Source organism: Pyrgilauda ruficollis, unplaced genomic scaffold (assembly GCF_017590135.1).
Source record: "Pyrgilauda ruficollis isolate IOZ18807 unplaced genomic scaffold, ASM1759013v1 scaffold145, whole genome shotgun sequence".
Classification (NCBI taxonomy): Eukaryota; Metazoa; Chordata; class Aves; order Passeriformes; family Passeridae; genus Pyrgilauda; species Pyrgilauda ruficollis.
This window is the reverse complement of record NW_024513099.1, coordinates 176,330-204,218: the sequence shown is the minus strand read 5'-3', so window position 1 is coordinate 204,218 and position 27,889 is coordinate 176,330. Positions and strand designations below refer to the sequence as shown.

The following is a 27,889-nucleotide window of genomic DNA, read 5'->3' as shown; positions in this document are numbered from 1 at the left end:
AGCGCAGTCCATAAAGAGGAAAAAAAAAAAAACCAAGAGAGAAAAGAACCTGCCCCAGGAGAGGGGCAGTCCTTGGAAAAGGAACACAAACCCACACTCTAACCTACAAGCTGATGGATGCTTAAGCATTTTGCCTAAGAGAGCACAGGGACTAAGGGTATAAACAAGCTAAATCCCTTTGTGGAGTTGAATAGTGTTTTAAACCACCGAGACTGCACACACAACATCTCTGCTGGAATTTAGTTGATTTATTCAATGATGCAGAAAAGAATACAGGACCCCTCATCCCTAGGCTGTTCTGAATTTTCAAGGTTGACAGAATTTATACTGCACAAGGAAGTGAGTGATGCTTTTCAGAACTGAAGTGAGTTTTATGGCTCCCAATATACCTTTGTTTACTTCTTTTATTTAAATTGCCTTAATCCAACTCTTGAAATTGTACACATTCTGATGGAAAGAAACTGACAAGGCCCACAACTGGCTGTGAGCCATTGCTAGAAAGAACACGAAGGGCTGGACATGGTCTTTGGTCTGAAGTGGTGAGAACATTTATGCATCTGCTCTCCTGGATGCCCAGATACAGACCTTAAAGCATCCCTTAAATATATCACTTAAAACTTCATAATGTCTTGGCACATCTCTGTATAAAAATCAGCAGGTAGCTTTAAAAAGATATTTGTATCTTCCCAGAAGTTAAGCAGATGGGTTTGCCAAAGCCCAACACAAGTAACCATATACATAGTGTTTTATTGCTACTACTCAGAAGTTCACTGTAAAACATTTATTATTTAATCTGTAATAAAAAGTATGTGGGTATGGTTTTTTAAGGCAAACACCATACTTCAGGTATGCCCCTTTAAATGGGACTTCAGAGTATGTGAGGTTGTTTTAGCCAAGCTTTACTTTTTCTCAGTCAATTTTTACTCAGTTGCTGGCATGTTGTCTCCCTCACTCATTTTGGATTATGTTCTTTTCTCCTCAAAGTTTTAAGACTTACCAGCTCCTTCACATTTCTTGCATTTGAAAATGAGGCTGAAAAATGCATGAAATCCATACCACCTACTCTGCTGCAGAGTTTGGTCATTTGTGACTCATGTGCATCTCTGCTGACACCTTTTGGCAAGAGTCAAAGCTTTACCTTTGACTGAGAAACAGAACTGAGGGATTAAAGCAACTGCAGAATAAACAGGCAAACGCAACAATCAGTTGTTTGACAGACCATAATAATTTTTTGGCTGTAATCTGAGTTTCAAGAAAGGCCAAAGAAACTGACAGCATTCTGGAATGGAAAGGTAACAGAGCATTAAATGAAAGGTGATAGAGAAATACAGTCAAAAATGAGAGTAAATGGTTTCTGACCCCCTCAAAATAACAAATATTATTCTAATACTGCATGTCAAGTTTTCACAGTAATATTATTCTAACAAGCAGATGGTTCCTTGAGCCATAATTGTCTTTGAGACACACAGATCAATACAGCACTTTGGGAAAGACAATTATCAAAATTGGGTTCCCTTTAGAAACATCCACCTTTGTGGCATGTTACTCATCATTATGGGGTAGAGATGCACTATTGCCAACATCTGTACTTTTTTACTGAAAATTATTAGTATTTATTGTTTCATCTATAAAAAGATGTTTCTTGGAACAAACTGATTATGTGACAATCTTGTTTTTATATACAAGTGTAGGCATTCACAAGTAGTAATGCTGAATGCTCAAACACAACTAAAAATTAGTAACAACATATTGCTAGGGCCTAACATTCTCCTGTACTAACATAAATGTTCTAGCATTGGTTGTTCCGCAAGAATATAGAGCTACTGTCATGAAAATAACCAAAGATCAGGTAAGATACAAATATAGTTTCCTTGAGATCTTTAAGGTAGAAAAGCCCAAATTTGGAGAATGTTATTACTTCACTAAGAAGTTATGCAAAAGTTGTCTTTGTTCCACTGTGATCCCTCAGTGAGGAAAGGTTCAACACTTCAGAGGATATGGTCTCTGTTCTGCACTTCTGGAGAGCAATTATGCAAGGCAGTGGATAATATATCTGGAAATGGACCTCCAGATAGGTCTCAAGAGTTCTTTCTGTTTACAGTATTTCCCTCTCAAAACTTGTCACCTCATCTCAGAGAGATAATCATCCTTTCAATACAAAGAATTAAGTTCCCTGACTCACTGGTAAAAACCAAAAAGCAGCTGAAGTGGCAGACAACTGCATGTCAAACTGAGAAGTCACAGTTCTCTTCTGAACATTGATTCAAACCATAAGCAAGCCAAAAAATCCAGACCACGCAGTAGATAAAATGCTGATCCCATCATGTGGGCCACTCTCCTTTAATAGAAAAAGAACTAAAAGAACTGTGTTTTCCAGCAGAAATCTTCACTGTAGGCCTGTGATATGGACAGGGGCTTGTAATATTACATGAGTTTGGGTTTTGTTGCTGTTGAAAAAGCTTTTCAAACTCTTACGGCTTCATTTGTGATCTTGGACCTCTGAAGGATAATAGGTTGGGAGAGTATCATTGCAGACCGACAGCTCTGAAGTTCCAAGCTTCAAGTGAGCCTGCGTTGGGTTGGATCCACCCTCCAGCACCGTGCAGTTTACCAGTTGCAATTCTTTGGTGAAGCAGAATTCAATCTGGCCAATTGTTTGTGCTTTTTCACCCTAGAAACATGAAGGGTAAGATCAGCCTCATGGGAAGAAGAAAATAAATCAATTCTTCAGGTAAATTGTCCTATCTGTACAATACAGTAGTGATTATTTGTGCATTTACCAGATGAAAAATGCAAAGAAAAGTACAAGAGGCATCCACTCTGAACAGCTGATAGTACATACTGTTACTCAGTACCAATCTGGGACTTGTCTAACTAGTAAGCCTTGTTGTGAAATGCTGTGACACATTATCCTGGCCTTTACTCATCTACACAATGATGAGCTCTGGCTGAACTCTGGGAATACTGAAGGGCACATGTGACCAGAAAGATACTTTTCACCAACTCTTCACAGCAGGGTAGGAATTAAGGCAAATAAAATTCTCCATACATGAGAAGAGAAACTAAATTTTATAATAGCTTTTACATAAAAGAATACAGAAGCAAGGAGACAGAAGGAGCAGAAGTGTCATTTTTGTACTACAAAAGGAAGAAAAATTACTACGAATAAAGCAGGCAGGCATGGAGGCCTTTCATGTGGCAAAAAGATTACAGGAAAATCCCCCCCCCAATGCTCAGGTCTAACAAAATGTGGAAAAAAAAGGTTTTGAAACAATTCAGCAGGACAAAAAATATGTACAAGACAAAAGTAACTGAGGTGAGGGGTTTCTTGTTTGTTTGGAATTTGTGTTATTGGAGAATTTATTTTGTTTGTTTTTTTTTTTTTTTTTAAGAAACAGAGAGTGTGTCTAATCCATTTCAAACATAGAAGTACCTCCATCATGCACTTCAGGCATGGACAAGTCTAGAACTCTGAAAAAGGCCTATCTTCAAATAACTGAGATGTACTTTTTCATTTCTATTACCCAATACCTTCACCTGTTAAGTACAGGAGACCCAAGCTGTACATTACTTTCATATAATTGGAACAGTATCCCAAGTGTACTAAAAGCAATGGCAGAACTACAGTGAACAGAGATAGAAACTGGGGTTTGTGTTAGCTCTGTATTTCTTTAAGGTCAAAAGGTGGGGGAGTATACAATCCACATTCAACTACAATTCTTTTATTCCTTGAAGTAACTTATAAACACATGTTAAAAATATTGTAACCTACAGATTTTTTCCTGTTAAAAAACATATGAGTAGAAAAACCTCAGAGCATTACTAAAGCAAGAGTTGACAACACACTCCAATAGCAACGGTATCTTAGCAGGTTTTTATAAATTGTTGCCTGCATATGGGCAGTAACTCTGCCAAGAGTTCTGTAGTAAATCACCTTGAACAAGCTGAGATAAGAAGGAAACACTAATAAGAGTGAAAGTGAACTTGTGGGTTTTGTTTCTTGCTCTGTTTTTCTATAAGAGCAGAGTAACCTCACTGAAGAAAAGGAAAGAAAGAGCTCTACAACCTACACAACCTTCTGAACCTAACTGTTCAGAACACTATTTTGTTCCTTCAAAGGCACTTTTGGTTCAGATATGGTGACCTATACTTTACAGAACACTGTGTACCACCTTCTCTACTGCATCATGATGCACGGCACAATTACTGGCAAGGAAAAGTAAAAAGACATGGAAATTTGAGACATGATTGGTTTAAAAGGAAAGACAACAGTGACCTCTTTAGGTATGGGCTCTCTGGAACAATCTCAGAGAGAAGCTTCTGAGTTGCTTTATTTCAGAAGGATTCTGACAGCAGCACCCTCACCAAGGCTGACATTCACTGCCTCCATTCAGTTCACTCTTGTTGATTTTAGTAATCTGCCATGCAGCATCTAAACTTTAGCAGGCATGGTGGAAAGTGCCCAGCTACAGCAGTACCTCTGACAGGGTGGTTACAGGATTCATGCAAGAGATGCAGGTTTAAATATTTTAAGACAAAGAAACCTTTAAAACCCAAGTCCAATAATTATACAATACCTATATGCAAACAGCTGTATATACACAAAGAACACCTAGACCTAAGTTTCACCATACTGAAGATTCTTCACTCTATTTCTGCTATATTTTTGATACTTTAAAAAAAAAAAAAAAAAAAAAGTTGTTTTTTTTTGTTTGTTTTTTTTTCATTTTGGGAAGTCAGGGGAGTTTTTACCTCTTCTGGAGGACAGCATTGGATCTTTGGTGTTACACCATAAAACCTTTTAAGAGCTTCCTTTATAGCAGTCATCTGAAAAATTAAAAAGCTTATAGAGACTAATAGGTCACAAGCACATCTTCTAACAGCTCCCACACTGGCTAAGCTCTCAAAAACTTTTTAATAAAAAGTACAATCCTAAAGAACTATAAAATTTCAAAAGATCATTTGTTCTACAGAAATTAGTTGACTACTACTGAAAAAAAAAGTCCATGCACATGATTTTGTTTTATTAAAGACTGCCTCTTACCTTGTAATATGAACTGCTCGGCTTTATCCCAGCTTTCAAGAGACAACTGAAACAAAGATAAAACATTTTTCCATATTTCCTCTATGCAAACATACCTTCATAATCATTAGGTAAAACAGATCTTAAGAACCTGTCAAGCATTACAGTGATGGGAGCAAGGGCAACTTGTCTTTCATTCTTTGCCAGCTAGGAAAGGCCATTTTCTGAAAGAACACTTCCCATATAACTTGGCAAAGTCAGGAAGAACCCTTTCCCACACCTTAATCTGAGGAACTAGAGTAGTTCAGTCTTCAGACACAGCTAAGGGAAAGGGAGTTTCAGAGTGCTCTGTTCAGTGCCAGGTAGGGCATGCAGTTTAATTGCTTCCTTTCCCTTGCCTTGAATCATTCCCCTGTGCTTCTGCCACTGCAGAGGGCACAGGGGCAGACTTGTGAGGGTGTTCCAGGCACCCTCATATTCAAACACAGGATGGGCTTCCTGTGGTGGGAGACACACAGCACACTGGGAGAGGGATACAGCATGTCAATCAGAATCAGTGTTACTGTCAGGGCAGAAACTGTTCCTAATAAATACGTTTTTGAAGAGGAAAAGCTGGTCACATGAGAGAAATGAGGTAGAGCTCAAGAACCTGTAGCCTGTGTATCCCTTCCTTTAGGCTCAGTCCTGAGAGGAGTTCACATTTCCAAGCTGACAAGACCCAGGACCTAACACATGATGAGTCTGTGGGTCCCAGCTTCTTCTGTAGAAAGTGGGAACGGTGAGTATCTTGCAGGGTATGGATTCATAAATGCTGATAGTGCTCAACCCTTCCCTTCCAAGGTCAGTTTTGGCAGAAGGAAGATTTTATCCAGCTGACTAAAGGACAAGCTGGTTTTCACTGTCATTTTACACTGCATATAAGGAGGCCAATAAAATAGATGATGTTTTGTTGATTCTTACAGAAGGCTGCATGATGTCCTCTTTTTAATAATTTGATTTGTGGAAACAATTTTTTTAATCACTGGCATTTTTTGTCTTTCAAGTAGAAATTATATACAATAAGAACATTTTCAGTCTTTTTTCTCTTCAGTAAAGATAAAATTAATTATACTTATTTTCACAATAGAAAATAAGCTTTGAGCAATTAATTTCAACATACTTCAGTCTCTATTCTTTTGCAGTGTTGCACATGCTGATACAGAGCCACATCATTGGTCACTGTGCCATCTGTAAATGTTTTAGTCACACCATCACAGCTACTTAGGCAATTGACTTAGACATCATTAATTTTAACACTACATATGACATGCTCAAACACTGTGAAAACCCTCTCAGAAAAATCTGCTACAGTTTTAAAAGACATCTTCAAAACCAAGGTGGGAAAAGGAAGAAATACTTACTTTCTTTGTGCATATGCAAAATAAATGATACTTTGTCTAGGAGATTGATTGGACAGGATACTGGCAAAGCATAAACAGGATGAGCTGTTTTGATGTTTCTTTGGGGCTGTTTTATTGAGTTTTTTAAAGGTATGTTTCTTTGTATGAAACTATTTCCTCTCAGATACCGTCCGCCCATGGTCAACAAATCTAAGTCAAACATTCCTCTCACCCATACCAAGCACTGATCAGGAAAGGACTCCAGCCTTCTAGCATTCAGCTGCAGCCAGAACACTGGCATACAGCACTTGGACAAGACTTTGAATCTGGAATGGCCAGTGCTTTGGAACAGTAAGGAGAAATCAGCCCCTAGGACAAAGCAAGAGTGTCACATAGGGGCTGTAACAAAGAACAGCAGAGGACTGCCTGCAGTGACTGAACCCTTCACAACCTTCTCTCCTGCTGCTGCCTCTCAGCCTTTTCCCACGATGTCCAACGTCATTTTGCCTGCAGCTTGTCCTTTCCCCTGAGCACTTACAAACAAGTGTTTGGGGCTCACCACAACTCAGAAGTTTGGGGGGGTTTGTCACTTGATTTAGAACTTTATAGGTAGCATAGCTTTTGGTATGAAAATACAGCCTGCAAAGCTGCTCAAAAATTTACTGGCTCACACTATCTAGAAGGATGCTGGTAAGAAAGATGATGGCTTATCTAACTGAAGTGACCAGAGACTGCTTCTCAGGGTAAAAACTCTTCCTCTGGACTTCAGTACTAAAAATAATTTATGCTAATTCTCATTTCCTCTCTACCACCAGATTTTTAGACTTTCATTTGAGGCTAGATCTGGAACCTTTAGGAACTGTTTGAAATAAAAGCCAGATCATCAAGTTCATTTACATACCCATTGAGATCAACATGCTGGTAGAGTTCTATGGTTTTACCAAAGTATTTTTTCTGAGAATTAAGGACCTCAAGAGTGGCTGCACAAGTACCATGTTTGTCCCACTCATGTTTCCTACAGGAGAAAAGCAAAACGCAAATTTTAGAACACATTATTGACAGATATATGTGCTGTACAAGCTAGCCATTGTACTTAAATCAAGTATCTGAAAGGCTACACGTGGAGTAGAACACTGCATTCAGATTTATCACACATGTAAAAACTAAAGCCAAGCAAGATCATTCCAACCATTTCAATTACAGCAGCATCTATATATTCATGAAGTAAATATATATCATGCTCTTACAATACAATGCCATCTCAGTGTACTCACACAAAGATGTTTGGAGGTCAGATTGCAAAAAAATTGCCTAGAAAATTACTATCTCTGGGCTTTTTGTAAGTTTTAGTGGAACCTTTTGCGTTAAATGCACTTTTAAAGCATTAATTATTTTCTGAACCCAAAGGATTAAGCCTTATTTTGGGTCAAACAGTGTAACTGCACAAGCTGCTAAGATTTTAGCATCAGCTTGTATGCTGGCCTGTGGCAGAATTTTGATAGGCCTCCTCTCAAGTCTTGTTTCTAGTCCACTATCCATTCTCCTAAGAGCAAGGAAGAGAGAGCAAAAGAAATTCTTGCAGTATACAGCAGACAAACTCAAACAGGACAAAAACCTGAAAAAAGACAAAAATGTTTCTATCAATTCTAAAGTCCATTGAAAGCCTAAGCAGCACAATCTTTAGTGACACTGCCTGTGGATGTCTTTTTTAAATTTTTTTCAAATTTTCACAATCCACTTGTACTATACAGGTATCAGTTCAGTAGATGTACACAAAGATTATCTAATCACAAACTCCTGCCATCATCACAGCATCCTGTGACCATATGATGCCTTAAGTACCTATCAAAAAACAGAGAAGAAGGACAACTATTATTCACTTGAAAGCCTACCTTGGAATTGTCCATTCATACTAAAAACTTCAGCTTTTTCTTAAGGAATTAAAACACTTTAAAAGAAATTATGTTTGGATCTAGAGAAATAGTGCACTACTTCTGAATAGAAAATTAATAAAGCAACTGTGGTGTCAGGAGATTCGAGGCAGGGGAGAAGATGCTTTACTGTAAGATTTTCACTGTATCTTCCCAAATTTAGCCTTGTAGAGAGTTCTCAACTTGGCTGCAGCAACTAACACAACTGCATGTCAAATGAATTGTTTATTGCCTGGAAGAGTCCGGTTTCCATGGGTGAATTTCTCCACAAGGGATTTTAAATTACTAATGAGAAAAAACATCACAGTTTTAAAGTAAACAGAAGCTCTTTTAGGGGTAAACTTAGCAAGAAATATAATTAGGTTGGATCAGAAGCAGATAACAGTCAGAACCAAAGAGCTACTAAAACAGCAGCAAGCTGGAGGCAAGGCTTTGCATGTAGGATGACAATTTTAGTTCAGAGAATGTATACATGCATGTCTGTAAAACTGGTGGTCATGTACCTGTCTTTTGAAGGCCTTCAGTAGTACCTATATTTAAGTGTCCTGCTCTTTCTAAAAAGAAGGCAGAAATAGAGGGCCAAAGACCTGCTGGCATTCAAGAAGACTTTTACTGCTACCATGGAACTGCTATTGGAGTGGTTTGGTGCAGTCTGCACTGACAGTGCCCGTGCACCATCATCTGCAGCAAGCCAAGAATGCACCAGGTCCACCAGAAGGGACAGACTTTAGTCTCCACAAAATATTTACCAAGACTTTAAGATGATACAATGTCACTTTATTTTGCAGCACAGCCACATCAAAAGAAAAAAAAAATACTGAAAACAGCTGCAGGTGTTCATCACTCCATCATTCTGCACCTCTAGCACCCATAAGTGTGGTGGTAGCACAGAGCTGCTCTCAGTAACTTCACTGAACAGAGAAGTGGCTACCATGCACAATGCACTCTATTTTTCTATGTTCTCTTCTGTGAGGAAGCCCAAAAGGAAAGCTCTCTCAAGACCAGCAACACAGTGAAACTAGCTAGGGAAAGAGATCTTGGAAGCTGCTCTTGCAGCTAGCTGTGATACCCCAGGAATGCTACTGCTACTCAGATTTAATGTGTCAACAGCAGCTGTTTCTCCTTCGTGGGGACAAAGGAAGGAAACATTCTCTCGCTAAGTTTCATTTCTCTAAATCTTCTGCTAAGCCCTCTCTTCAAGAGCTGTATTTTATAAGAGAGCAGATCTATATTGTATATGAGACTGGCAAGACACACTGCTTCAGTGGCCTCCTAGACACTTCTCTCATGTACCTGAAGAACTACTCAGATTTTCATAAAATAATATCCAAAATGCTTTTTAGGGCCTTGTTGTACTCACCAGAACTGGGTGCGATTCAGAGATGAATGAAGAACATCAGGCCAGTAGTGTCTCATGTCTGACATAAGATCCTAAAAACACCAAAATTAATAAATGCACCTACAGCATTGAAAAGCTACTTCTTATACAATCTACATAGATTGATAATTTTTTTACAACTGAAGCCTCATCTTTCAGTGTCCATAACTGAAACAATTAGTTGAGGAAAAATAAAAGGTCTTTTTCCCCCAAATTCTGAAAATGCTGTTGTTGGAGGTAACAGGTACACCTACCTAAATATCTGAACGTACTAATACTGACACACTGCCTCAAAGCAAGACTTTCCTTCAACTGTCCCTCAGCTCAAGTCTCTTATCCCTGTCTATAACATATCAAGGAATTTTGTTGAATTAAACATGTTGGACTTTTTTTAAGTAGAAAAAGAACAAAAAAGGACTAATGACCTAGGAGAAAACACACAAAACAGTACTCTGAACTCTTACTTTGTTCTGATTTTGCAGTAGAAAATGTGAAGAGGTAACACCAACTGACTGAATCTCTTTCTTTTCACAGGTACTTTTTGCCACTGCAGATCCATCACCTATGCGGTGGTGAACCTCTAGATTTTATTAAAGAGGATGTGGCTGAATGAGCCAAACTGCATGTTCACAAAATCAAGTAGGTACATCTGCTAATGATTACAAGTACGGCAACTTCAGATAGTACCAGAAGCACTAAAAGAATTTCTGGAGTCCTTAAAAAACTATACCCCTCAGTAAACATTCGGAGTGATATTATGAACTGCAAATTTTGCATATAGGATGTGCAAAAGTAATTGCACTTAGCTCTGCCTGGTATGTCTGTTTTTGTTTCAAATACCTTGATCTCGGTAACATTGAAATGCCATGTCCTGTTACAGTCTTCAGCTCGGTCAGGCCTAGGGAAGCAAAATAAAATTGAAAAAAGATGTCTCCTAACTTACTACTGGTACCTAACATATCATTATCCTGAATTTTAAGTATGCAGGATTATAGCTGGAGATCTTACTTAAAAATAAAAGTAAACCACAAGAACCTACAGTTTTAGAAGTGAAACCTTCAAGACATTAATTATGGCCAAAAGATTTCTCATGAAGATTCAAAAGATGGCCAAAAGATTTTGTCATGATTTCTTTGTTTGGCCCTTTGGTCCCTTTCATTCTATGTAAAAGTCATTTGAGTGTGACAATAACTTGGAAGGGTCTTGCACATGTTGTCACTGGTGTCACTACCGACAGTGACCTCCTAAATTGCAGCCCCATCTGATGTTTCTGCAAGTATCACCAAGACACTTTCACGGAATCAATTCATAATGATGTTCACTTTTCCAGGAGGCATAGCTTAAACTCCTGTACCAATTTTAACCTGTATTTGTCAGGATAATTTTTTAATTGCTGCCGTTGGCATCAATTCCAGTGAGTTGATTCCTTTGAAGCAAATTATTCTTCTTGTACTTTCGCAATATTTGTGTGGAGATAAGATACTTAAAGCCACAAGCAGTCATGAGATATTAACAAATTCTTTTTACTCAGACAGACAAAAGAAAAGAAGGGAAACCTTTGTGCTTGAGACTATTTCTGATCTTATGAGGAGGTGTGTAAATAAAATGTTTATGTGGCCAGAGGATTTCAACAAGTCATGAGATACAGAAGTGTATTTCAGTTTTATGTCAAACCATAAGGTTTTAATTTTGTTTCGATCATAAGAACAGACAGATTAAGATCTCCAAAAAGAACCCCACAAAAGCCAACCAAAAAAATAAAACCCCACAGAAAAACCCAACAAAACACACCAAAAAAAAACCCCAACAAAACCAAAAACCCAGAAGAAACAAACCCCCACCCAACAAAACCAAATAACTAAACATCCTGGTAAAAAATTTGCTTTTTCCTTTCCATGCTGAAATAAAAACACTCTATGATCATACCACAATCCATGTATTGTCCAGTACTTTGGTGGGTCATGACAATCATTAGCATTCTTCTGTAGGAAATAAAAACACAGAGTATTTGCCGCATGTATCCAGGAGTAAAGGTTTAAAGGCAAAAGTAAAACCTCATTCAGTGATGATGAACCTGAGGTTCTAGTGTGGCATGCCAACTTTTCCTTGCCAATCAGGAACTGGTGAACCCCACTTACATAAAGCTGTCATGGATTATGCCACTTAGGGACCCAGTGGCATTAAAATTTTGAAGCAGATCAGTAAAATCTGAACAGACAGTGTAAAGAGAAGACAAAAGGACAGGTTCTGAGGTAACAGAAAGTAGCCTGATCCATACTAAATGAACAGAACTTTATCTGCATTTATAGTACTCCAGGTGGCAGCTCTCTGTATTTTTCTCATTACCACATCTTTTCAAAGAGTGCAGAGTCATTAAAGGAAAAACATGCAAAATAAACTATAAAATTGGACAAGCACAAAATCCTCTCTAAGAGTGAAAAATACAAAGAGATTATATATATTGCTTATTTTAAATTAAAAAAAAAAAAAACACTTATGCTTTAAGGATTTTGACTTGAGGGACAAGCGAATGGAGAGAAAATGAAAGCCTAAATACCTTCCTACAAAAACAGAAAAATAAAGCCTCCAATAAAAACTGTTGATAATACAGGAATAATAGCCTACACTTGAATTACTGTTTAGAGCAGAGACATATGCCTGAAAAGAACAAAATAAAAAAAAAATCCATGTCACACATCAGAGAATACCATTACTGTAGTTTCCCTGATTATTCTTCTTAGGAATTACAGGTCATTCAAGTAAACACTTTTTGCCATTAACTAACAACTTCCCCAGACATTCTTTTCCCATAATAATAGCTTTCCTTTTTGGCTCTGCATTCTGTCCTAATTATGCCACAATGCCTTTTACATGATGCAAGAGCAGAACGTAGAGAGGAGCAGAGACAGCCTGTAATCTCACCAATTGCCTTCCACATGCCACAGGCCAGTGGCAGCAAATCTGCAACTTCTGCAAGACTTTCTTATTCTGTGCCCATTTCCTTCCTCTCCCCTCTTGCCACCGGTAATACAAGCAATTACACCCAGCAAAAGCTTTGTTTCCTGAAAGGAATATTTTGAACAAACACACACTGAAAATGCCTAAACAATATTGCTCTGTCATGACACAAGCTCTGTGGACCTGGAGGGATTTGGCTATCTAGCCCAAAGTACAGCAAATTAATAGTCAACAGCTTCCTCAACTGAGGTGGCAAGAAAAACAGTGCAATTGTGCTCCTTATTCAGTGTTTAACTGCAGTTCTCAGACATGCTAATGGAACACACAGAGCATTTCAGATCTGAAACCATGGCACTTAGTTACCCTGCGCCCGGTAGAACTGGGAGGTCAATGCAACCTACAACATGTTAGTTCACACCTTGCATGCCTTGGCCAGCTTCATTCAATCTCTTTTTCATTCTAGCCTTAGTATCTTTCCAATGTTCATTTTAAATCAATATAATAAAAAATGAAAATGCTGGTGTCCAAAGCTGGGTACCCCTGCTTGCTGGTGCAAAACCACTTTTTGTCAGCCTTCCTGTTTATCACAGACTGATTGCTGGAAGATTAACTCAGTCTCTAGAGAGTGACTGACTAGAAACAGAGGTACAAATATTTATTTTCAAGTGAGCACTGGACCCCAGAAAGTCCTACATACCTAGATTATTTGAAAAAGAAGCACTGTTTTCTCCTGTTTTACAGCAATCTGATAATCAAACCAATCCAAATGAAGCATATATGACCTATAAAACTGAGCGAAGGGCTGGTGAGGCTGTAGAGCATCCACCATGCTGAGAGGGAACACTACAGCAAAGGGATTAGCGTATTTGTAACAGCAAGTCATTGCACAAACAGCACATGCCAGAAGCATGGAAGCTTTTATCATCTTTGAAATGCCAAAAAGTGAAATACCATTGACTTGTCCCAGAAGTGTCACCTGTTGAGCTGCCCAAGTTACAAATCCTTTGGTACAGCAGCTGTTAAAGGCAAGAGTAGTGCTACTGGGTCACATACAGATACACCAAATTCAAATAAAAAATCAGCTTCTGGGAAGTGAAATATTTACTCCTGTTCTCCCTTCCAACTATCTTTCTTCATTAGGTCATCTCTTTAATTAAGAGAAATTACAAGTTATTTTGTAATGAAACATGGCAACTGCAAAGAGAAATTCTTATTTTTGAAACTGTGGAGAGAGTTCACCTCTTCAACTTCTTCTCCTCAAACAGTGTGCAATTACTCCCCTTCCTCCTTTAGTCACTTTAATTCTTTCTGTATTATGTGACTACTTCTATTTTTATCAAAAAATAAGGAAAACTAATATTTCTATTCTTCATTTAAGCCTCTGCTATAAAATCATTGCCAAAGCCTGAACTTAAGAAAATTCTCATATTGAAAAATAAAAATAATAAAAAAAATCATCTGTTTCTTAACACAACATTCAAACTTGAATTCAGGCTGTTCTGTTCATTACACTATTCTATTGTCCTTTTTTTGACTCTTTCCTTTAATGAGCACGTATGTGAAGTAAAAGGCAGATGACGGCAGGTACCATTTCTTTATTGTACTTCCCATTCCTAACTGAGAAGGAAATGAATAACTTACAAACTTGCACTGGATTTTCCACATTTCACACACACACACACAAAAAACCCCAACCACACAGAAAATTTCATCTTTTTGCAATCTCCAGGATGCAAAAGCTGAAATAATAGTTCTCTTTTTAAGTTCTGGAATAAAAGGTTTTCAGAACTCCATAAAAAGGGAGTAGGAAAGTCCCTCTTCTTGCCCTTGAGTTGCTCTTAAGTCACATGCACTTGTTACTGAAAAGTGTGGCATGAATAAGCCACAGTCACAATTTTTTAAGGGAACATGAAATTCATAGTCATTTGAGGTCTGTGAATCTAGCTTAGATATCTTTGCATAAGACATAATGACCTTAGGTCAATTATATGGTACTGGAATTTCTAATCACATTAGAAGGAATTCACCCTTTTCATTGTAGTAGTCAGTAATCAGGTGCTGGGGTAATCACTGCTTCCATGATATCACTTTATTTTAATGGGTTAGTTTGGAAGATATGATTACAAAACACTTTCCAATTTAATTGTGCTGAACACACTCCGTATTAAAAAGCATCAGCTGAACACTAACTTTTTAAAGCCCAGGAAGAGCTGGGACAGATGTATTCTCAAATTTCTGGCATGCTGATCTGGGCCCTCTAAATTTTAAAAAAGGCCTTTTGGGCCTTCAAAGGTCTAAAAAACTTTTCAAGCACAGATCTGCAAAACAGGTAGGAGTTAAGATGAAGCTCATCCACACACCTCAAGAACACACTGTATGAAAGTCTATAATCAGATTCCTTTGTATAGGAGACATAAAGTAAGAAGTAATTTCAGAAAAAAAAAGTATCTCACAGCTTTTTGCCATAAATGATATAATGACTTTTGCTGTTTCTTTCACAACTTTTTCCTTTCAACATCATGTCAAGAGTTTTAAACTGAATAATAACATTATAAATATTTACACCCTGAATAAAACCAGTTATCTTCTATAAATACACCAAACACACAGAAGAATCTACCTACTTAAAAATACTTAAATTAATTCCTGAATTTAGGAATTCCTCTTATGTAAAAGAAGAAAGCTGTTATAGGAGTACAGTTGAGATCTTGTTTCTTCATATGACTCAATGATGAGAAACTAGGAAAAAAAAGTCACTTAATATGATTTTAATATCCCTTTTTCTGCATATCTTTGAATGCGTCAGTCCACCTCTTATTACAGAATATCATAAGAAATCAACAAAGTGCAAGGATGCCTACATTTTCTGATGCTCAGTATCTTCAGTAATTCACTACAACTTCACTAGAAGATTATGTGAATTATTTGTCAATTTACTACCCTGCACTATTTGTCAATGCACTACCCTGGAATTCAGAGGAGTAACCAGCGTAATTCAGAGGAGTAACCAACATACACATAAATACACAGTGGGAAAACTGGTTGGTAGGGCTTTGTTTTTTAAATTTTGGGTTGTTTAACTTTTTTTATTTTTTCCCAATTGTTCTCATGTCATTAATGCAAGCAAGGGTTTGCACTGTTACTGACTCTGAACACTGAATCGTGCTACAAACTCATCGACACCAACATCTCTGCTTCATGTCCGTAACAGTGATGTTTAATCAACAGAAAATCAGACACAAATGGCATCAAATCTTTCCTTATTTCCACACAAAAACAGGCAAACAAAAAACAGAACAGTTGTCTCAGTCACACACATCTGACTTTTGTTATTGATATTACCCTCCACATTCATTTGGCTGAACCTGAAGCTACCGTATTATCTACAAGGTTCTTCTACCTTGTGTCAGTAAATCTGATCATATTTTTAACTTAATTGCATGGGAAGAGACCTTTGAGTACTTCCAGTATAGGAAAAGTGTTCTACTTATCAGATGGTAGTAGATACTTAATAGCAATAGCGTCTTAGCTGTGCTTTGACAGAACATATGTTGGAAGGTTGGGTTCATAGCCCTCAAATACAGCAAAAAATGCAGAAATACTCAGAGACACCTGCCACAACATCTTTATAGCTCTCTTTCCTGACTGAATCAGTATTTGATGATATCATAGAAAATACTGGAGCCATAATTACAAAGCTAAAAAACCTTACTGTGCAGCAGACAGTTCAAATACTGAACTGTCATCAGCCAAATAAGGCAGGCAAGTCTTCCTACAGAGTCTGATGAAAGTCTAGGATTAAGTTTATAACTAATAAAATGCCACAAATTCTGTAACAAGGTTAGTGTACAGTACACCCTACACTGACAACTCTATCTGTAACTCACCACAATCTTTCCTGTTATGGCTGCTCTGCATTGCAAGGGAAATAGCAAAAGCTGCATTAAGATCAGGAAAAGCCTTTATAAAGGCATAACCAAGATTAAATACTTAATGGGCTTTATTCACTCTGTTTTCACACATTTATTATCCAAAGCTACCTTTTTTAGGATAAAAGAGAAACACAAAAATCTCACCTTACATACAGTCACTGGCCAATGATGAGCAAAATACAGCTTTTTCCAGGCATGAGGGTGGATGTCACTGGAGAGAGACAGACAAATTTGTTTTTCTTCAAGTATTTTTAAAAAGAGGAACACCTTCAGGCACACACTCCAAACTAACGATTCAGAGAGAAACAACATATGAGGAAACATGCTAATATCTCCACTGTTAAACAAATTCTCCTTCTGGCACCCCATCTCCATATGCTTTCTATTTCTTAGGTATGCAGAGGGGGGAAAAAAAACCCTCAAAAATTTGTTCAAGAAGTGTTGGAAGCCTGTATCGCATAATTTCTATAAAGGTCTTTTCCAACAGTTTTGAGCAGACCTATTCTGGTTAAGTAGATGTAAATAAAAAACCTGTTGCATCAGACACTACAGCAGATATATTTAGTTATTAAGCAACGAGACAAAGTAACTAAATAGAACAAAAAAAAAAACCAACAGAATTGTGAATTATTTAAACTGACAACATTATGTGCAGAACTGTCAAAATAAATTGTTATTCTCTGGAAGCTAACAGCAACTTGTCGGTCATCAGTTCTTGCTAGATGATATATTACCAAAAGAAAAAGGAAGAAAAAAAAAGGAATTAGAAGACCAAGCTAATTCTTCTCAACCTGAGGACAGCCTGGGGATGCTTCTGTGTTATATCACACCTCAGTTTTTTCCTCTAGTTTTTCTACTTTGCAACGGCCACATTTTCTCTTATGCATTCACATGTATCCATTGTTTTCTATATAATTTAGGAGAATAGCTCTGGAACCTAGCAGGCATAGCCACAATGAAAACTATTAACACTTTTATAGGGGTCTTTTTTTGTAGAAAGAATGTAGAAACTTGAATAGAGATATTGCCCTATATTGCAGAGCAGTTAATTTACTTGGCTTTAAAAAGCCCTTGCTTAGAAACGATCTTTCATTAGACTTCTCATAACATCTTCCATCTGTATTTGAAATAGCAGCTGAACTTCTGCAATGTCAGTCATGCCGAAAGAGTTCTCCCAGAACACACTTTCTGGCTAAGGATGGGTCAGAAAACTTATTAAACAGAGCAAGTTAAGCTCAAAAATGGAATCCAAGGAAAGCCATTTTCAGTACCTATGCAGCTTCAGAGATATCCTCCCCTTCTCTGGACCAGAGTTATCCTGCTCTGTGCAACACAGCAATGTGACTTTAGAGCTGACTCTTTACCAAGACGGCCAAGCCAGAGCCCAAATCCTGGGGATTGAAGAAACATCAGCAGAGTGTCTAAGCTACCCACCAACTGCAATGTAGGCACTGAAAGAAGTTCAGCACTGAACTGAGCACCCCTAGCCATTCTCTTGCCAAAGGACTAAAGGAAGCAGAAAAGCTTATTTCCTCATCTAATGCAACAGGAATTTCAGCTTTGACCACAGAAGGGTATGACTTGGGTGTGGTTTCTCCCATGGCTCGTTGGCATTGAGCTCAGATTTTGCCAAGGGGCAACAACCACCAAAAGGTGGTGCAGCAATCTGATACAGTCTCAGTTGGGATGTCCTATAGAAAATATATGACAAAAAAAAAATTTTATGTTGTCAGAACTGAGAAAATAGCAAGGAAAAGAAAAGATAAATAAAAAAGTAAACAATGCAACAATTAGCGCAGTTCACCCCACAGGGATGACTCCAGATTTTTTGCTTTAAGTATCAAAATAATTTTCACTTTTTGTCATTACTACATCACAACTCTAACTGATTCATCTACAGCAAGATTAGAAAAGTTTTAAGTGCATCAAATGGAATTTAAGTTTCCCCTCTTTCTTCATGCTGACACACGTAAAGGTTTCCTCAGGCATGATCCTTGCTCCTCTAGTTAATGTAGATGCCTTACTGTAAATCACCTAAGGGTAGAATAACACATAAAAAATAATACATAATAACAAATTTACATCAGAAGTTAAACCATTCTGATCTGCACTTAAGAATGAGTTGTCAGATGTTTCATTTTAAAGCACAACTTACCTTTGAGTAAATGTATCTGAAGTACACCAACAACATAGTGCCATGAAAAACCAACCCAGAATCCAATAGTGCAGCTTTGCAGATCTCATTTTGTTATTCAAATAGCTGTAAAAGGTGTTGAAAGAAGAAATCTTTACCTATCCAACACACTTAAAATGCAAAAGAAACCTACTATGTCAGAAATAGCAGGTAATGATACCTCTAGGTTAGATTTACAACCATGGGTAAATGGGGATGTCTTTCAAGGCTATGCCTGATACCCCAGCTTGTATGGTAATTTTCATAAACTAATGCCATCAAGGATGAGATCACTGTTTCCTTTTTCTTCTTTACTTACACATGGTTGCAAAAGAGCTACCTTCCAATTAACAGAAATATGTAAATCTTCTACACAGCTATACTTTATGTAATTGAAGACTCTACTTGTAGTCAGATTAAATGGCCAAAGTGATTCATTAAACAAACTTTGAATTTAATATTGAATATTCGTGTTGGATTGGCGAAGGCTGGTATTAGAAAATCACAGGAAGCCAAGGATGATGTCTAAAGATGGAATTCTGCCTAAATGCCAGCTGATTACTAAACTAATTTTTTTTTTTTTTAAATGCTGTTAAAAGCACACAAGTTTCTGTTCCTGTTATAAACCTGACATAGCCTCTGTGAAACCATGCACAATTTGCCTAATACTTCACGGACCTTAGAAGTCATGGGATAAAAAAAACAAATCAACCTTCACAAACAGAAGAACTTTCACTTGGCACAGGTCAAAAATCCCAAGTGTCTCCCAAATCTCCCAGTCATTTCACAGTATTTCAAATGTGACCTTCTAGAAAGGAATGTACATGCACATATTTACATGCAAGTTATTAAAGCCTCACCAAACCTACTTCCCAACTCCGTCAAAATGACAATCCTACACCACAAGACACTGCATGTAACCTAGGTGACCTTTCAAAGATCTCTCACTACACAAGTCGTATTCTTTTTTCCTATGAAGGTTTTTTTAAATTCATTCTTACCACATCAAGTAAAGCCTGTTTTGACACCAGTGAAGACATGGCTGATTCCACCACTCCACTGAGAAAACTCAGTGTAATTCATATTCACAGCTCCTTATAAAGAAGAACCCATTCTCCCACAGTTGTTATGTGGCTCTGGACCCAGCCTGCAGAACCACACAGTTCTGCAAACGCTGTGCCAGAGCTGAAGTACAAAGGAGGGAGCCTCCCTGCTTGCAAAATGTGTGGGGATTTCAAAACTGGTGAGGGCTTGGGCAACAACAGTAACCGTTAACCAGCTAAATTTATCACAAGGTCTTGCTAAATTGTGAGGAAGCTAACACCTTTAAGACATTCTTCTATTTCATACATTAATGGCCTCTTTCATTTGTAATGGGCACATTATCAAGATACTTGGCCTAACAGAAGATATAGTAAGATAAATATTAGTTAAACTGTTAACTTCCCAATCTAGTTTCTTAAAACACCAGAAGGAATTTCACTCACCAGGTAAAATATGGAAAAAAAAAAATTTAAAAATCATTTGGAGAGTGCTACTTGTATAGAAAAGCAAACACTAATATAGAAATAATCTTCAGCAAAAGCTAGCCAAAGCAATACATATATACTGTATTAAAGTAATTTATATAGTCATACAGTGTATAAAAATGTCACAAATAAGTAATTAAGTGCCAGATAGCCAATTTCCCTAAGAATTCTGCACCTTAAGTGATCTCCAGTCTCATCACTTGACCAACAGGAATGAATGATGATGTGAGATTCTGCCTTACAGACCTGCTTAATGGTTTAATCTCCTATTATTTTGAACTGAAAACCAACCAAGCAAGACTACTTTTCTGCATGAAAAGCTATCAAGACAAAGCATTGAGAGACGTAAGGAGTGTAAAATTCATGTAAAATTCTGCTCTACCTACAAAAAGCAGGAAGTACCACTTAAAAGACAGTAATGTCACACATCACCAAAAAAAAAAAAGCTGCATTCTACAAAGGTGTGGAAGAAACACCTTAAGGAAGTCAATTAGGAAAGAAAAATAACCCAGTGTTATAGCATTTCTTTTGATGTAAGCTGGTAGGCAGAAAGAAGCTTTTTTTTTTTTTCACTAAGTAGCAAAAAAACATAAAGGCTATTGTCTCCTTTCTCACTGGATTCTTATATTTGATCAAGCAACAACCAGGAACAGAGGGGCCTTCAAAAAAATGCTGCTATCAGAACAGCAGAAGGTGCTGATTTATTCTACGTATTGTTCTGATCCCTGAAACCAGAATATAGAGCAACAAAGCAGGTTTGAAAGCCCCCAGTCTGTAACTTCCACTTTTTTCCACTGATAAACAATCCATACTCTCTAAGGATTTAGCTCAACCTTGCAGGTACCACAACACTATCACGACAGACTGAGTGATTTATTCAAGCTGACCTTTTATTTGTCTCTGACATTGGTGATGGGTGAAAAGTGGATCAATCTCACCTTAAAGGCATCTGAATGATATGTGTTTGAGGAAATACATGCATCAAAATGAAAACTGCATTAACAACTAAGATGCATAGAGCACATACATTTTTAATAAAAATTTCTTCTGTTTATTAAAAATTACACTAGATTACTAATTTCACAAACACAATAAAGAACAGATTTAACAAATCTTACACCAACTCTTCTCTAGTAAGAAACAGGGATTTCATATTACAAAAGTTAGTTAGAAAAAAAAGTCAAGATGTTCCAAAAGATTTCATAACGTAGAAAACTTAAAACTTCTAAATGAAACCTGCACACATACATAAAATTATTACTTTACACTAGGCTCATTTTTATTATAGATAAAATTCCAAAAGGCATGATACAGCTTTGGGATTACTCTTGGTGTACTGTATCTAGGAAAGGAATGCAAAGCACATGTTTCTGTGTGTGTTTCTATGTTTTGGTAACTCAGTCAGGGCAAGGTCACTTTCAGTTATGTTAGTATTGTTCCATGCTGTTTTCAAAATTACCTGCCCAGGCTTATCAAACCCTAGAGACAACTTGCAATAAATAAGGAGAAAATCCTCCTCTAACACATTCACTATAGTTTGAATTCTAATACACCACCTTGAGGGGAGTGCTGATGTAGCACATGCTTCTTTTGGACACTAGCAATTAGTCACTTCTTATTTTACTCCCTTATTTTGTTTCTGTTTTGCTTTTAACAATTAGCTTGACTAGCAAAACTCTCATTAATGCAAACCTCTCATTAATATAAAATCTCCTGCTCTACAGTTTAGTTCAGAATGTAAATTCAGAAGAGAAGATGATGCAGAAGAGCACTCAAGCAATCAGCAGGAGATGCCCATAGTTATGACATAGCACGCACTCAGCTAAATGCTGGCAACAATGTCCAGAGATAAGATTTAGGACAGTTAGCGTGGCATCTAAAGCCACAAAAAAGGAACACACAACGGTATGGTAGCATCTCTAACAAGTCAGCATGTGGCATCTGCCACACCGAGTTAGACAAGCCAAGTCACAACACTGTATGCCAGAAGCATTAATTTAATTTATAACAACGCTCTTAGCTCCGACAACTTTTACCTCCACTGTCCACTCCCAGCTAGCCCTGCATCCCAAGCCCGAGTGCTGGTCCGAGTAACGGCAAAAGGCTCTTCGAAGCTTTTTCAGAGGCAATACTCACGCCCACCGCCACGGCCCGATTTCAACAGTGGCCCTCTCACAGCGTTCAGTGCGATGGGGGCTCTCATCGCCGAGGCTGAGCGGTGTCGAGGTGAGCCCGGAGGGAGCAGGGGCTGCGCTCAGCCGCCCGGCTTCCTGGGGAAGCGCCGAGCACTACGGCGCCTCGCCCTCCTCGCACGGCAACCAACACACGGCTCTGCTCTAGCACCGATGGAACCCCGACAGCAGAAAGCCTTTACTGCAGATAAACAATCATTACAGAGGTGTCCGCACAAACTGTAAAGAATGCAAATCTCCTAAGCACCGGAAGCGGGGGGCCTCCAGGCGACAGGAGGATGCCAAAGCTGACGTAAGGTGTAAAAAACCCTCAAAAAACTATTATGAGTTTTCCCGCCTTTAGGAAATGCTGCCACTTTTTTGGCTGACTTTCGATTTGCTATGCATGGAATTTAAACCATAAGAAGTGAAAGCAAACACAATCAGAGTCCGCCCCAGGCCTGCAAGTCCCACCTTTGGAGCTCGCGCAACTGAGGATCCCAGTGGCAGAGAGCCACTATCCCAGGCAGAAAAGCCTACTCAGAAACACCTCTGACGGGCCGCACCGCAGCTCCCTCCTACCCGGCTGCCACCGCGGGAGGGCAGCCCCACGGCGGGCAGGGGGGCGGGAAGAGAGAGCCGAGGAAGGCTGGAGCGGGGACAAATCCGGCCTCCGCTGCCTCGGGGTCAGACCTCAGCACGCTGCGCGCACACTCTCCCCGCCCCCAGCCCACGTTACCTTCCGCTCCAGCGCAGTCCGCAGGAGCCGCCCCGCGCCCGCCCCTCTCCCAGGCCCGCGCATGGCCCCGCCCCGGAGGGCGGGCGGGGGGCGGTACCACCGCTCACCACAGCGGCCTCTCGCGGCCTGCCCGGGTGCTGGCAGCTGCTGGGGACGTACACACTCGGGAGTAGCGGCGCCGTGGTATTCCCTTTGCTTCCCTGGAGCATCCCTGGAGCACCCCTGTGGCCAGCCGGGTACCGCGGGAGCAGGGCATTGTGAGCGCGGGCAAGAAAGGAGTGGCGGGCTGTGGAAGAAAAAATTTATGTAGGTGGTTTGGTTCGTCCTGCTGTTTTGGTTGGTTCTTTAGCATATTCATGGATTTAGTTATGTTGGTTTTATACTGAGCATTTGTGTGGCACGGAGGTCTTCGAGAGTGCGATGAGGACTCTAAATAGGAGACTACTGACTAATGCAAGCCCAGGAGCTGACACAGGCATCTGTGGCGTGCTTCTCCAAATAGAGAAGTTTGAAATAGTAACAACTCGTATTTGGAAGCAGTAGGAAGTTTCTGAGGAAGGAGCCCCAAGGGATGAGTCAGAACTTGGTTCAGTATTTTCTTAGTGGTGTGTTAAACTATGAAACATATTCTGACCCTTCTTTCTCTGCTGATGCATGAGTCATAAATACAAAGTGTGAGTATTAATTACTATTATGTAGTTTTGAACTACAAGGAGTATGTTACAACCATCCTACATTAATGCACTTAAGAAATATGTGGGCAGATCTGCTTCCACGAGCAAAACAACATTTGTTTTAAACAGATTAATTTCAGTCTTTGTAATAAGGTCTTTGTTCAACGTCTCAGTTTTATTAACTGGTAAAAAACCCCTTTAATTATGTGTTTACGTGGTAGGAATGAGGATGAGGCAAAACTAATCTCTTTGCCTCCCTTTCTGTGGAAACGTGAAAACGTGCTGGGTGGAATGAGTGATCCATCTGTTGTTGTCTAAGAGGTATCAAACGTTTCAGAAATTTTCTCTAAGAGTTAAAGATAGTGAAGCTCTTCAGATCTTTGTAATCAGTGTGGCTCTTCCTGCTGGTGAGGACACCAGGGCTCCATGTGGCACTGAATTCTTTGTTACTGCCCATAAAATCAGAAGATAAGCACATCAAGTTGTTCTCTCAGACTAGGGGTGAAAACTGGGCTGTACTGCACATACTCTCCAGCATGCAGGGTCATGTGCTTCAGTGCTAATCTTGTCTGAGGTGCAACGGGGATTTGCTGTCTGAGGGTGCCAAATTGTGGTGTTTGTAAGGGTCCCAGGACAGGGGAAGAGATGAATTTGACTCTATGTTCTCAGAAGGCTGATTTATTATATTATGATATTATATTATATTAAATTATATTAAAGAATGCTATACTAAAACTATATTAAAAGAATAGAGAAAAGGATACATCAGAAGGCTTAACAGGAATGAATAATAAAAACACGTGACTGACTTAGAGAGTTTGACACAGCTGGCTTTGATTGGTTATTAAGTAAAAACAATTCACATGGAATTAATGAAAGAATCACCTACTACATTCCAAAACAGCAAAACACAAGGAGAAGTAATTAGATAATTATTATTTACATTCTTTTCTGAGGCTACTCAGCTTCCCAGGAGAAGAAATCCTGGCAAAGGGATTTTTCAGAAAATATCACGGTGACAGCAAATTACCGCTTTGCACTTTGTGAAAACTAAGATCAGTGACAAATTTCCCATTAGGGTGATTACAAAGAGAGATCCAAAGCTACACAGAAATAGTGTAGGCCTTTAATATACCAGGACAAAGAAGACACATTTTTATGTTACAGTATCATAAAATAGTGCATGTTAATGGATGCTGTTATTAAAAAGAATGTTTTTGTGAAATATGCAAAGGTAGACAACGGACAGCTACATTGGATAACTATCTCCTTAAGACTTTCTATTTAATATTTATTGGTCTACTATGATATTTTGTTTCTCTGTTGTCTTTTATCTCCTGATCGCTATTAGCACTCATGATGCTATGAAAAAATGAGGACATGTCAGAATATTTGAAATGTTTCTTTTACATTTCATGAAAATTATGTTCTCCTCAAAAAATTCTTAACAAATGTGGTAGTACCCTAGATTTCTATATGTTTATATTCTGAAATGTGTGGCCTGAAAAAAACCCAACCCAAAACGAGTTGAAATGCTTCAAAACAATACATTTTTCCAGCTTTCAGCAGTTTACATTAGGATTTAAGAATCAAGATAGAGACTTTCAAATTTTTTCTCTGTAATACAATGTGTTGTTTTGCTTTGATTATTCTCATTGCAGAAATAGAACAAACAAATCCAGTTAGACTTTATTCCTAAAAGTGTGGTAAAGAAACATTTATAATACTCTGAGCAGATGTACACATTTTGGAATATATGTATAGTCTCATGTCCTAATTTCAAGTCAGTAGACTTAGTCCATGGATTATTTTGAAAGCTTACATTTTATTAAAATTTTTTTAATAGCCTGTAGCTATGTGTTTCTATGATTTCCACAGAGCTGACTTGGGAATTACATAAATTCAAAATGGTAACATATCCTTCAGTTTGAGGCAGTGCCTTGCAATAGGATACTGGACTGTGCTTTGCTGCCCTCAAGCTGATGGATATTTAGCCATATAATAGTCTGCTGTTTTGCAGAGCTCAAAAAACATTATCTGTAGAAAGGACTCCAAATATTCTACATGTATTTGAAAGCTGGAAGGCACTGCTTATGAAATGGTAAATGACTCTTGCAAATTATATATCTTCTAAAGTCTATTCATTTGTCTTCCTCTGTTCTATCTTTCCTTCATGAATTATTTTATCCAGTCGGTTTTGTCTTTCCATTAAGTTTACACATCTAGTTGTTATAGGTAAAAATTGATTCAGCCAATTAGATCAAAAATAAAAATAAAATTTATTCATGACCGACATACAGTCCCGACCGCCAACAATCAAGAGGTAGCGCCGACCCCGGGATCGGAGCAGGTGAACTATGATCCGGCCTTTATCGCACTGAATCCCCCTGTTCACCATCGAGGCCTGGCAGAGTTCGGTTTTTATACTCTTTTTCTTGCCCGCGGCGGATTCCCTTTGTCCCTTTCTGGAGTCCTTCACATTCATGCAGTGTCTATTCTCTGTCCTGTGCTGGACAAAGCCTCGTCCGGGAATTGATATGCGTCTGTCTCCAGTTCCTGGAATCCTTCATTCAGATGTATGTCCTTGATGGTCCTGTTTGTCTGAGGTGGACATCTACATGGGCCATCATCGCTGGGCATTTTCTTGTTCGTGTCGTCAGGGAGTGCCCATCTCCTGTGCAGGCTAGGTTTTCTTCGTATGTTAACGATGCACCTCTCCTCGGCTTCGAGCTGTCCTGTGTGGCAATCACCCTCTCCCCTTTGCTGGCTTCATCTTAAAGCTTTATTTTATATTACATTAATAATCTTACATTTCCAGCAGGAATTACCACCTTATTCATAACAGTGAACAAATAAAAATAACTGTAGTACCAGACATTATCTTTCTCAATTTACTATTTGTTTCTGATACAGTTTTGAAAAATTAAATTGAAGGAATTGTTAAGTGCTTAAGTACAGTGTTGTGGGTTTACTTCCACACAATTTTGTACTGAAGTGAAAGACTGCTAATGTTTCTTAACTTTAGGATTTCAAAATACAACACTCTTTGGGCTGCTGTGGGAATGGGTGTAGGACTCCAGCAGTACCTCCCATGTGTCCAGCAGAAGTGGGGTGGAGTGAAGGACACCTGTCCACACAGGCTTGGCCAAGTCTTTAGAGCATCCCTGCACGTGTTTTAAAACCAGCCTCCCGCAGTGCCCTGCTTTGCCCGGGGGCTGTATATGCTCCCTTGGAGCATTCCTAACTTATGAAATTATTTGTCATATACTGGACTTCAAGAAAAATTATAAGCAGTTCAGCATGGAAAAAAATGCCACATTGTAGTTCTGCAGAGAAAGCATTACAATTTACAAACCTTTATATTTTTTGTTTTAAGGAGCAACAACGAACATGCTTGTTACGAAACGAGGGCTCTAGAAGCCCCTCTTGGTGCTGTTCAGCATCTGGTGCCCTTGTGGGCAGCAGAGCAGAAAGGTGAGACCATGCCCCGAGCCCACTGCTGCCGTCAGAAGCTGCTGGAGCGAGCGTGGCCCTGGAACGGGGGCTGTTCACCCTTCAGCCCGAATACAGAGCAGCTGCAGCCCCCAGGTGTCGGAGCTGTCCAAGCGCTTCTTTAACTTTCACCGGCTCGGTTCTGTGACCACTTCCCTGGGGAACCCTGGGGGGCCTGCTCCACGGCCCAGCTACTCTCTGGATGAAAACATTTTCCTGATATCTAATCTAAACCGCCCGCGACTCAGCTTCATGTCATTCCTTCGGGTCCTGTCACTGATCACCACAAAGAAATCGCTGTGTGCCCCTCTGCTTCCCCTCGCGAGAAAGTCGTAGACTGTGTTGAGATCTCCCCTCAGTCTACTCCAGGCTGAACAGACCAAATGAGCTCAGCCGCTCCTCGTACAGTTCCTTGGGTTCGAGCATGGCGGAAGAAAGGGGGAGACACCGAGCGCGTCTGAGGGGCCGCTTGCGGGCACGGGCAGCCGCACAGTTCAGCCGTTACCCCCC

General features: G+C 39.0%; 1 protein-coding gene across 3 annotated transcripts; it reads right to left on the bottom strand.

Moving 5' to 3' along the window:
* Positions 1-231: 231 nt before the first annotated feature.
* Positions 232-23,192, bottom strand: RNASET2 (ribonuclease T2). Of its 3 annotated transcripts, none has more exons than XM_041460567.1 (10): positions 22,949-23,192; positions 18,757-18,861; positions 16,746-16,812; positions 11,638-11,693; positions 10,552-10,609; positions 9,694-9,764; positions 7,304-7,417; positions 5,045-5,090; positions 4,753-4,827; positions 232-2,671 (listed from the first exon to the last, which is right to left on the bottom strand). In XM_041460567.1, the coding sequence occupies exons 2-10, from the start codon at positions 18,843-18,845 to the stop codon at positions 2,480-2,482; spliced, it is 768 nt and encodes a 255-aa protein (XP_041316501.1). In that variant the 5' UTR covers positions 18,846-18,861; positions 22,949-23,192; the 3' UTR covers positions 232-2,479. The 3 variants fall into 3 exon arrangements, with proteins under 3 accessions (XP_041316501.1, XP_041316500.1, XP_041316504.1); XM_041460566.1 differs by lacking the exon at positions 22,949-23,192 and adding an exon at positions 22,340-22,476; XM_041460570.1 differs by lacking the exons at positions 4,753-4,827; positions 22,949-23,192 and adding an exon at positions 22,340-22,476.
* Positions 23,193-27,889: the final 4,697 nt, after the last annotated feature.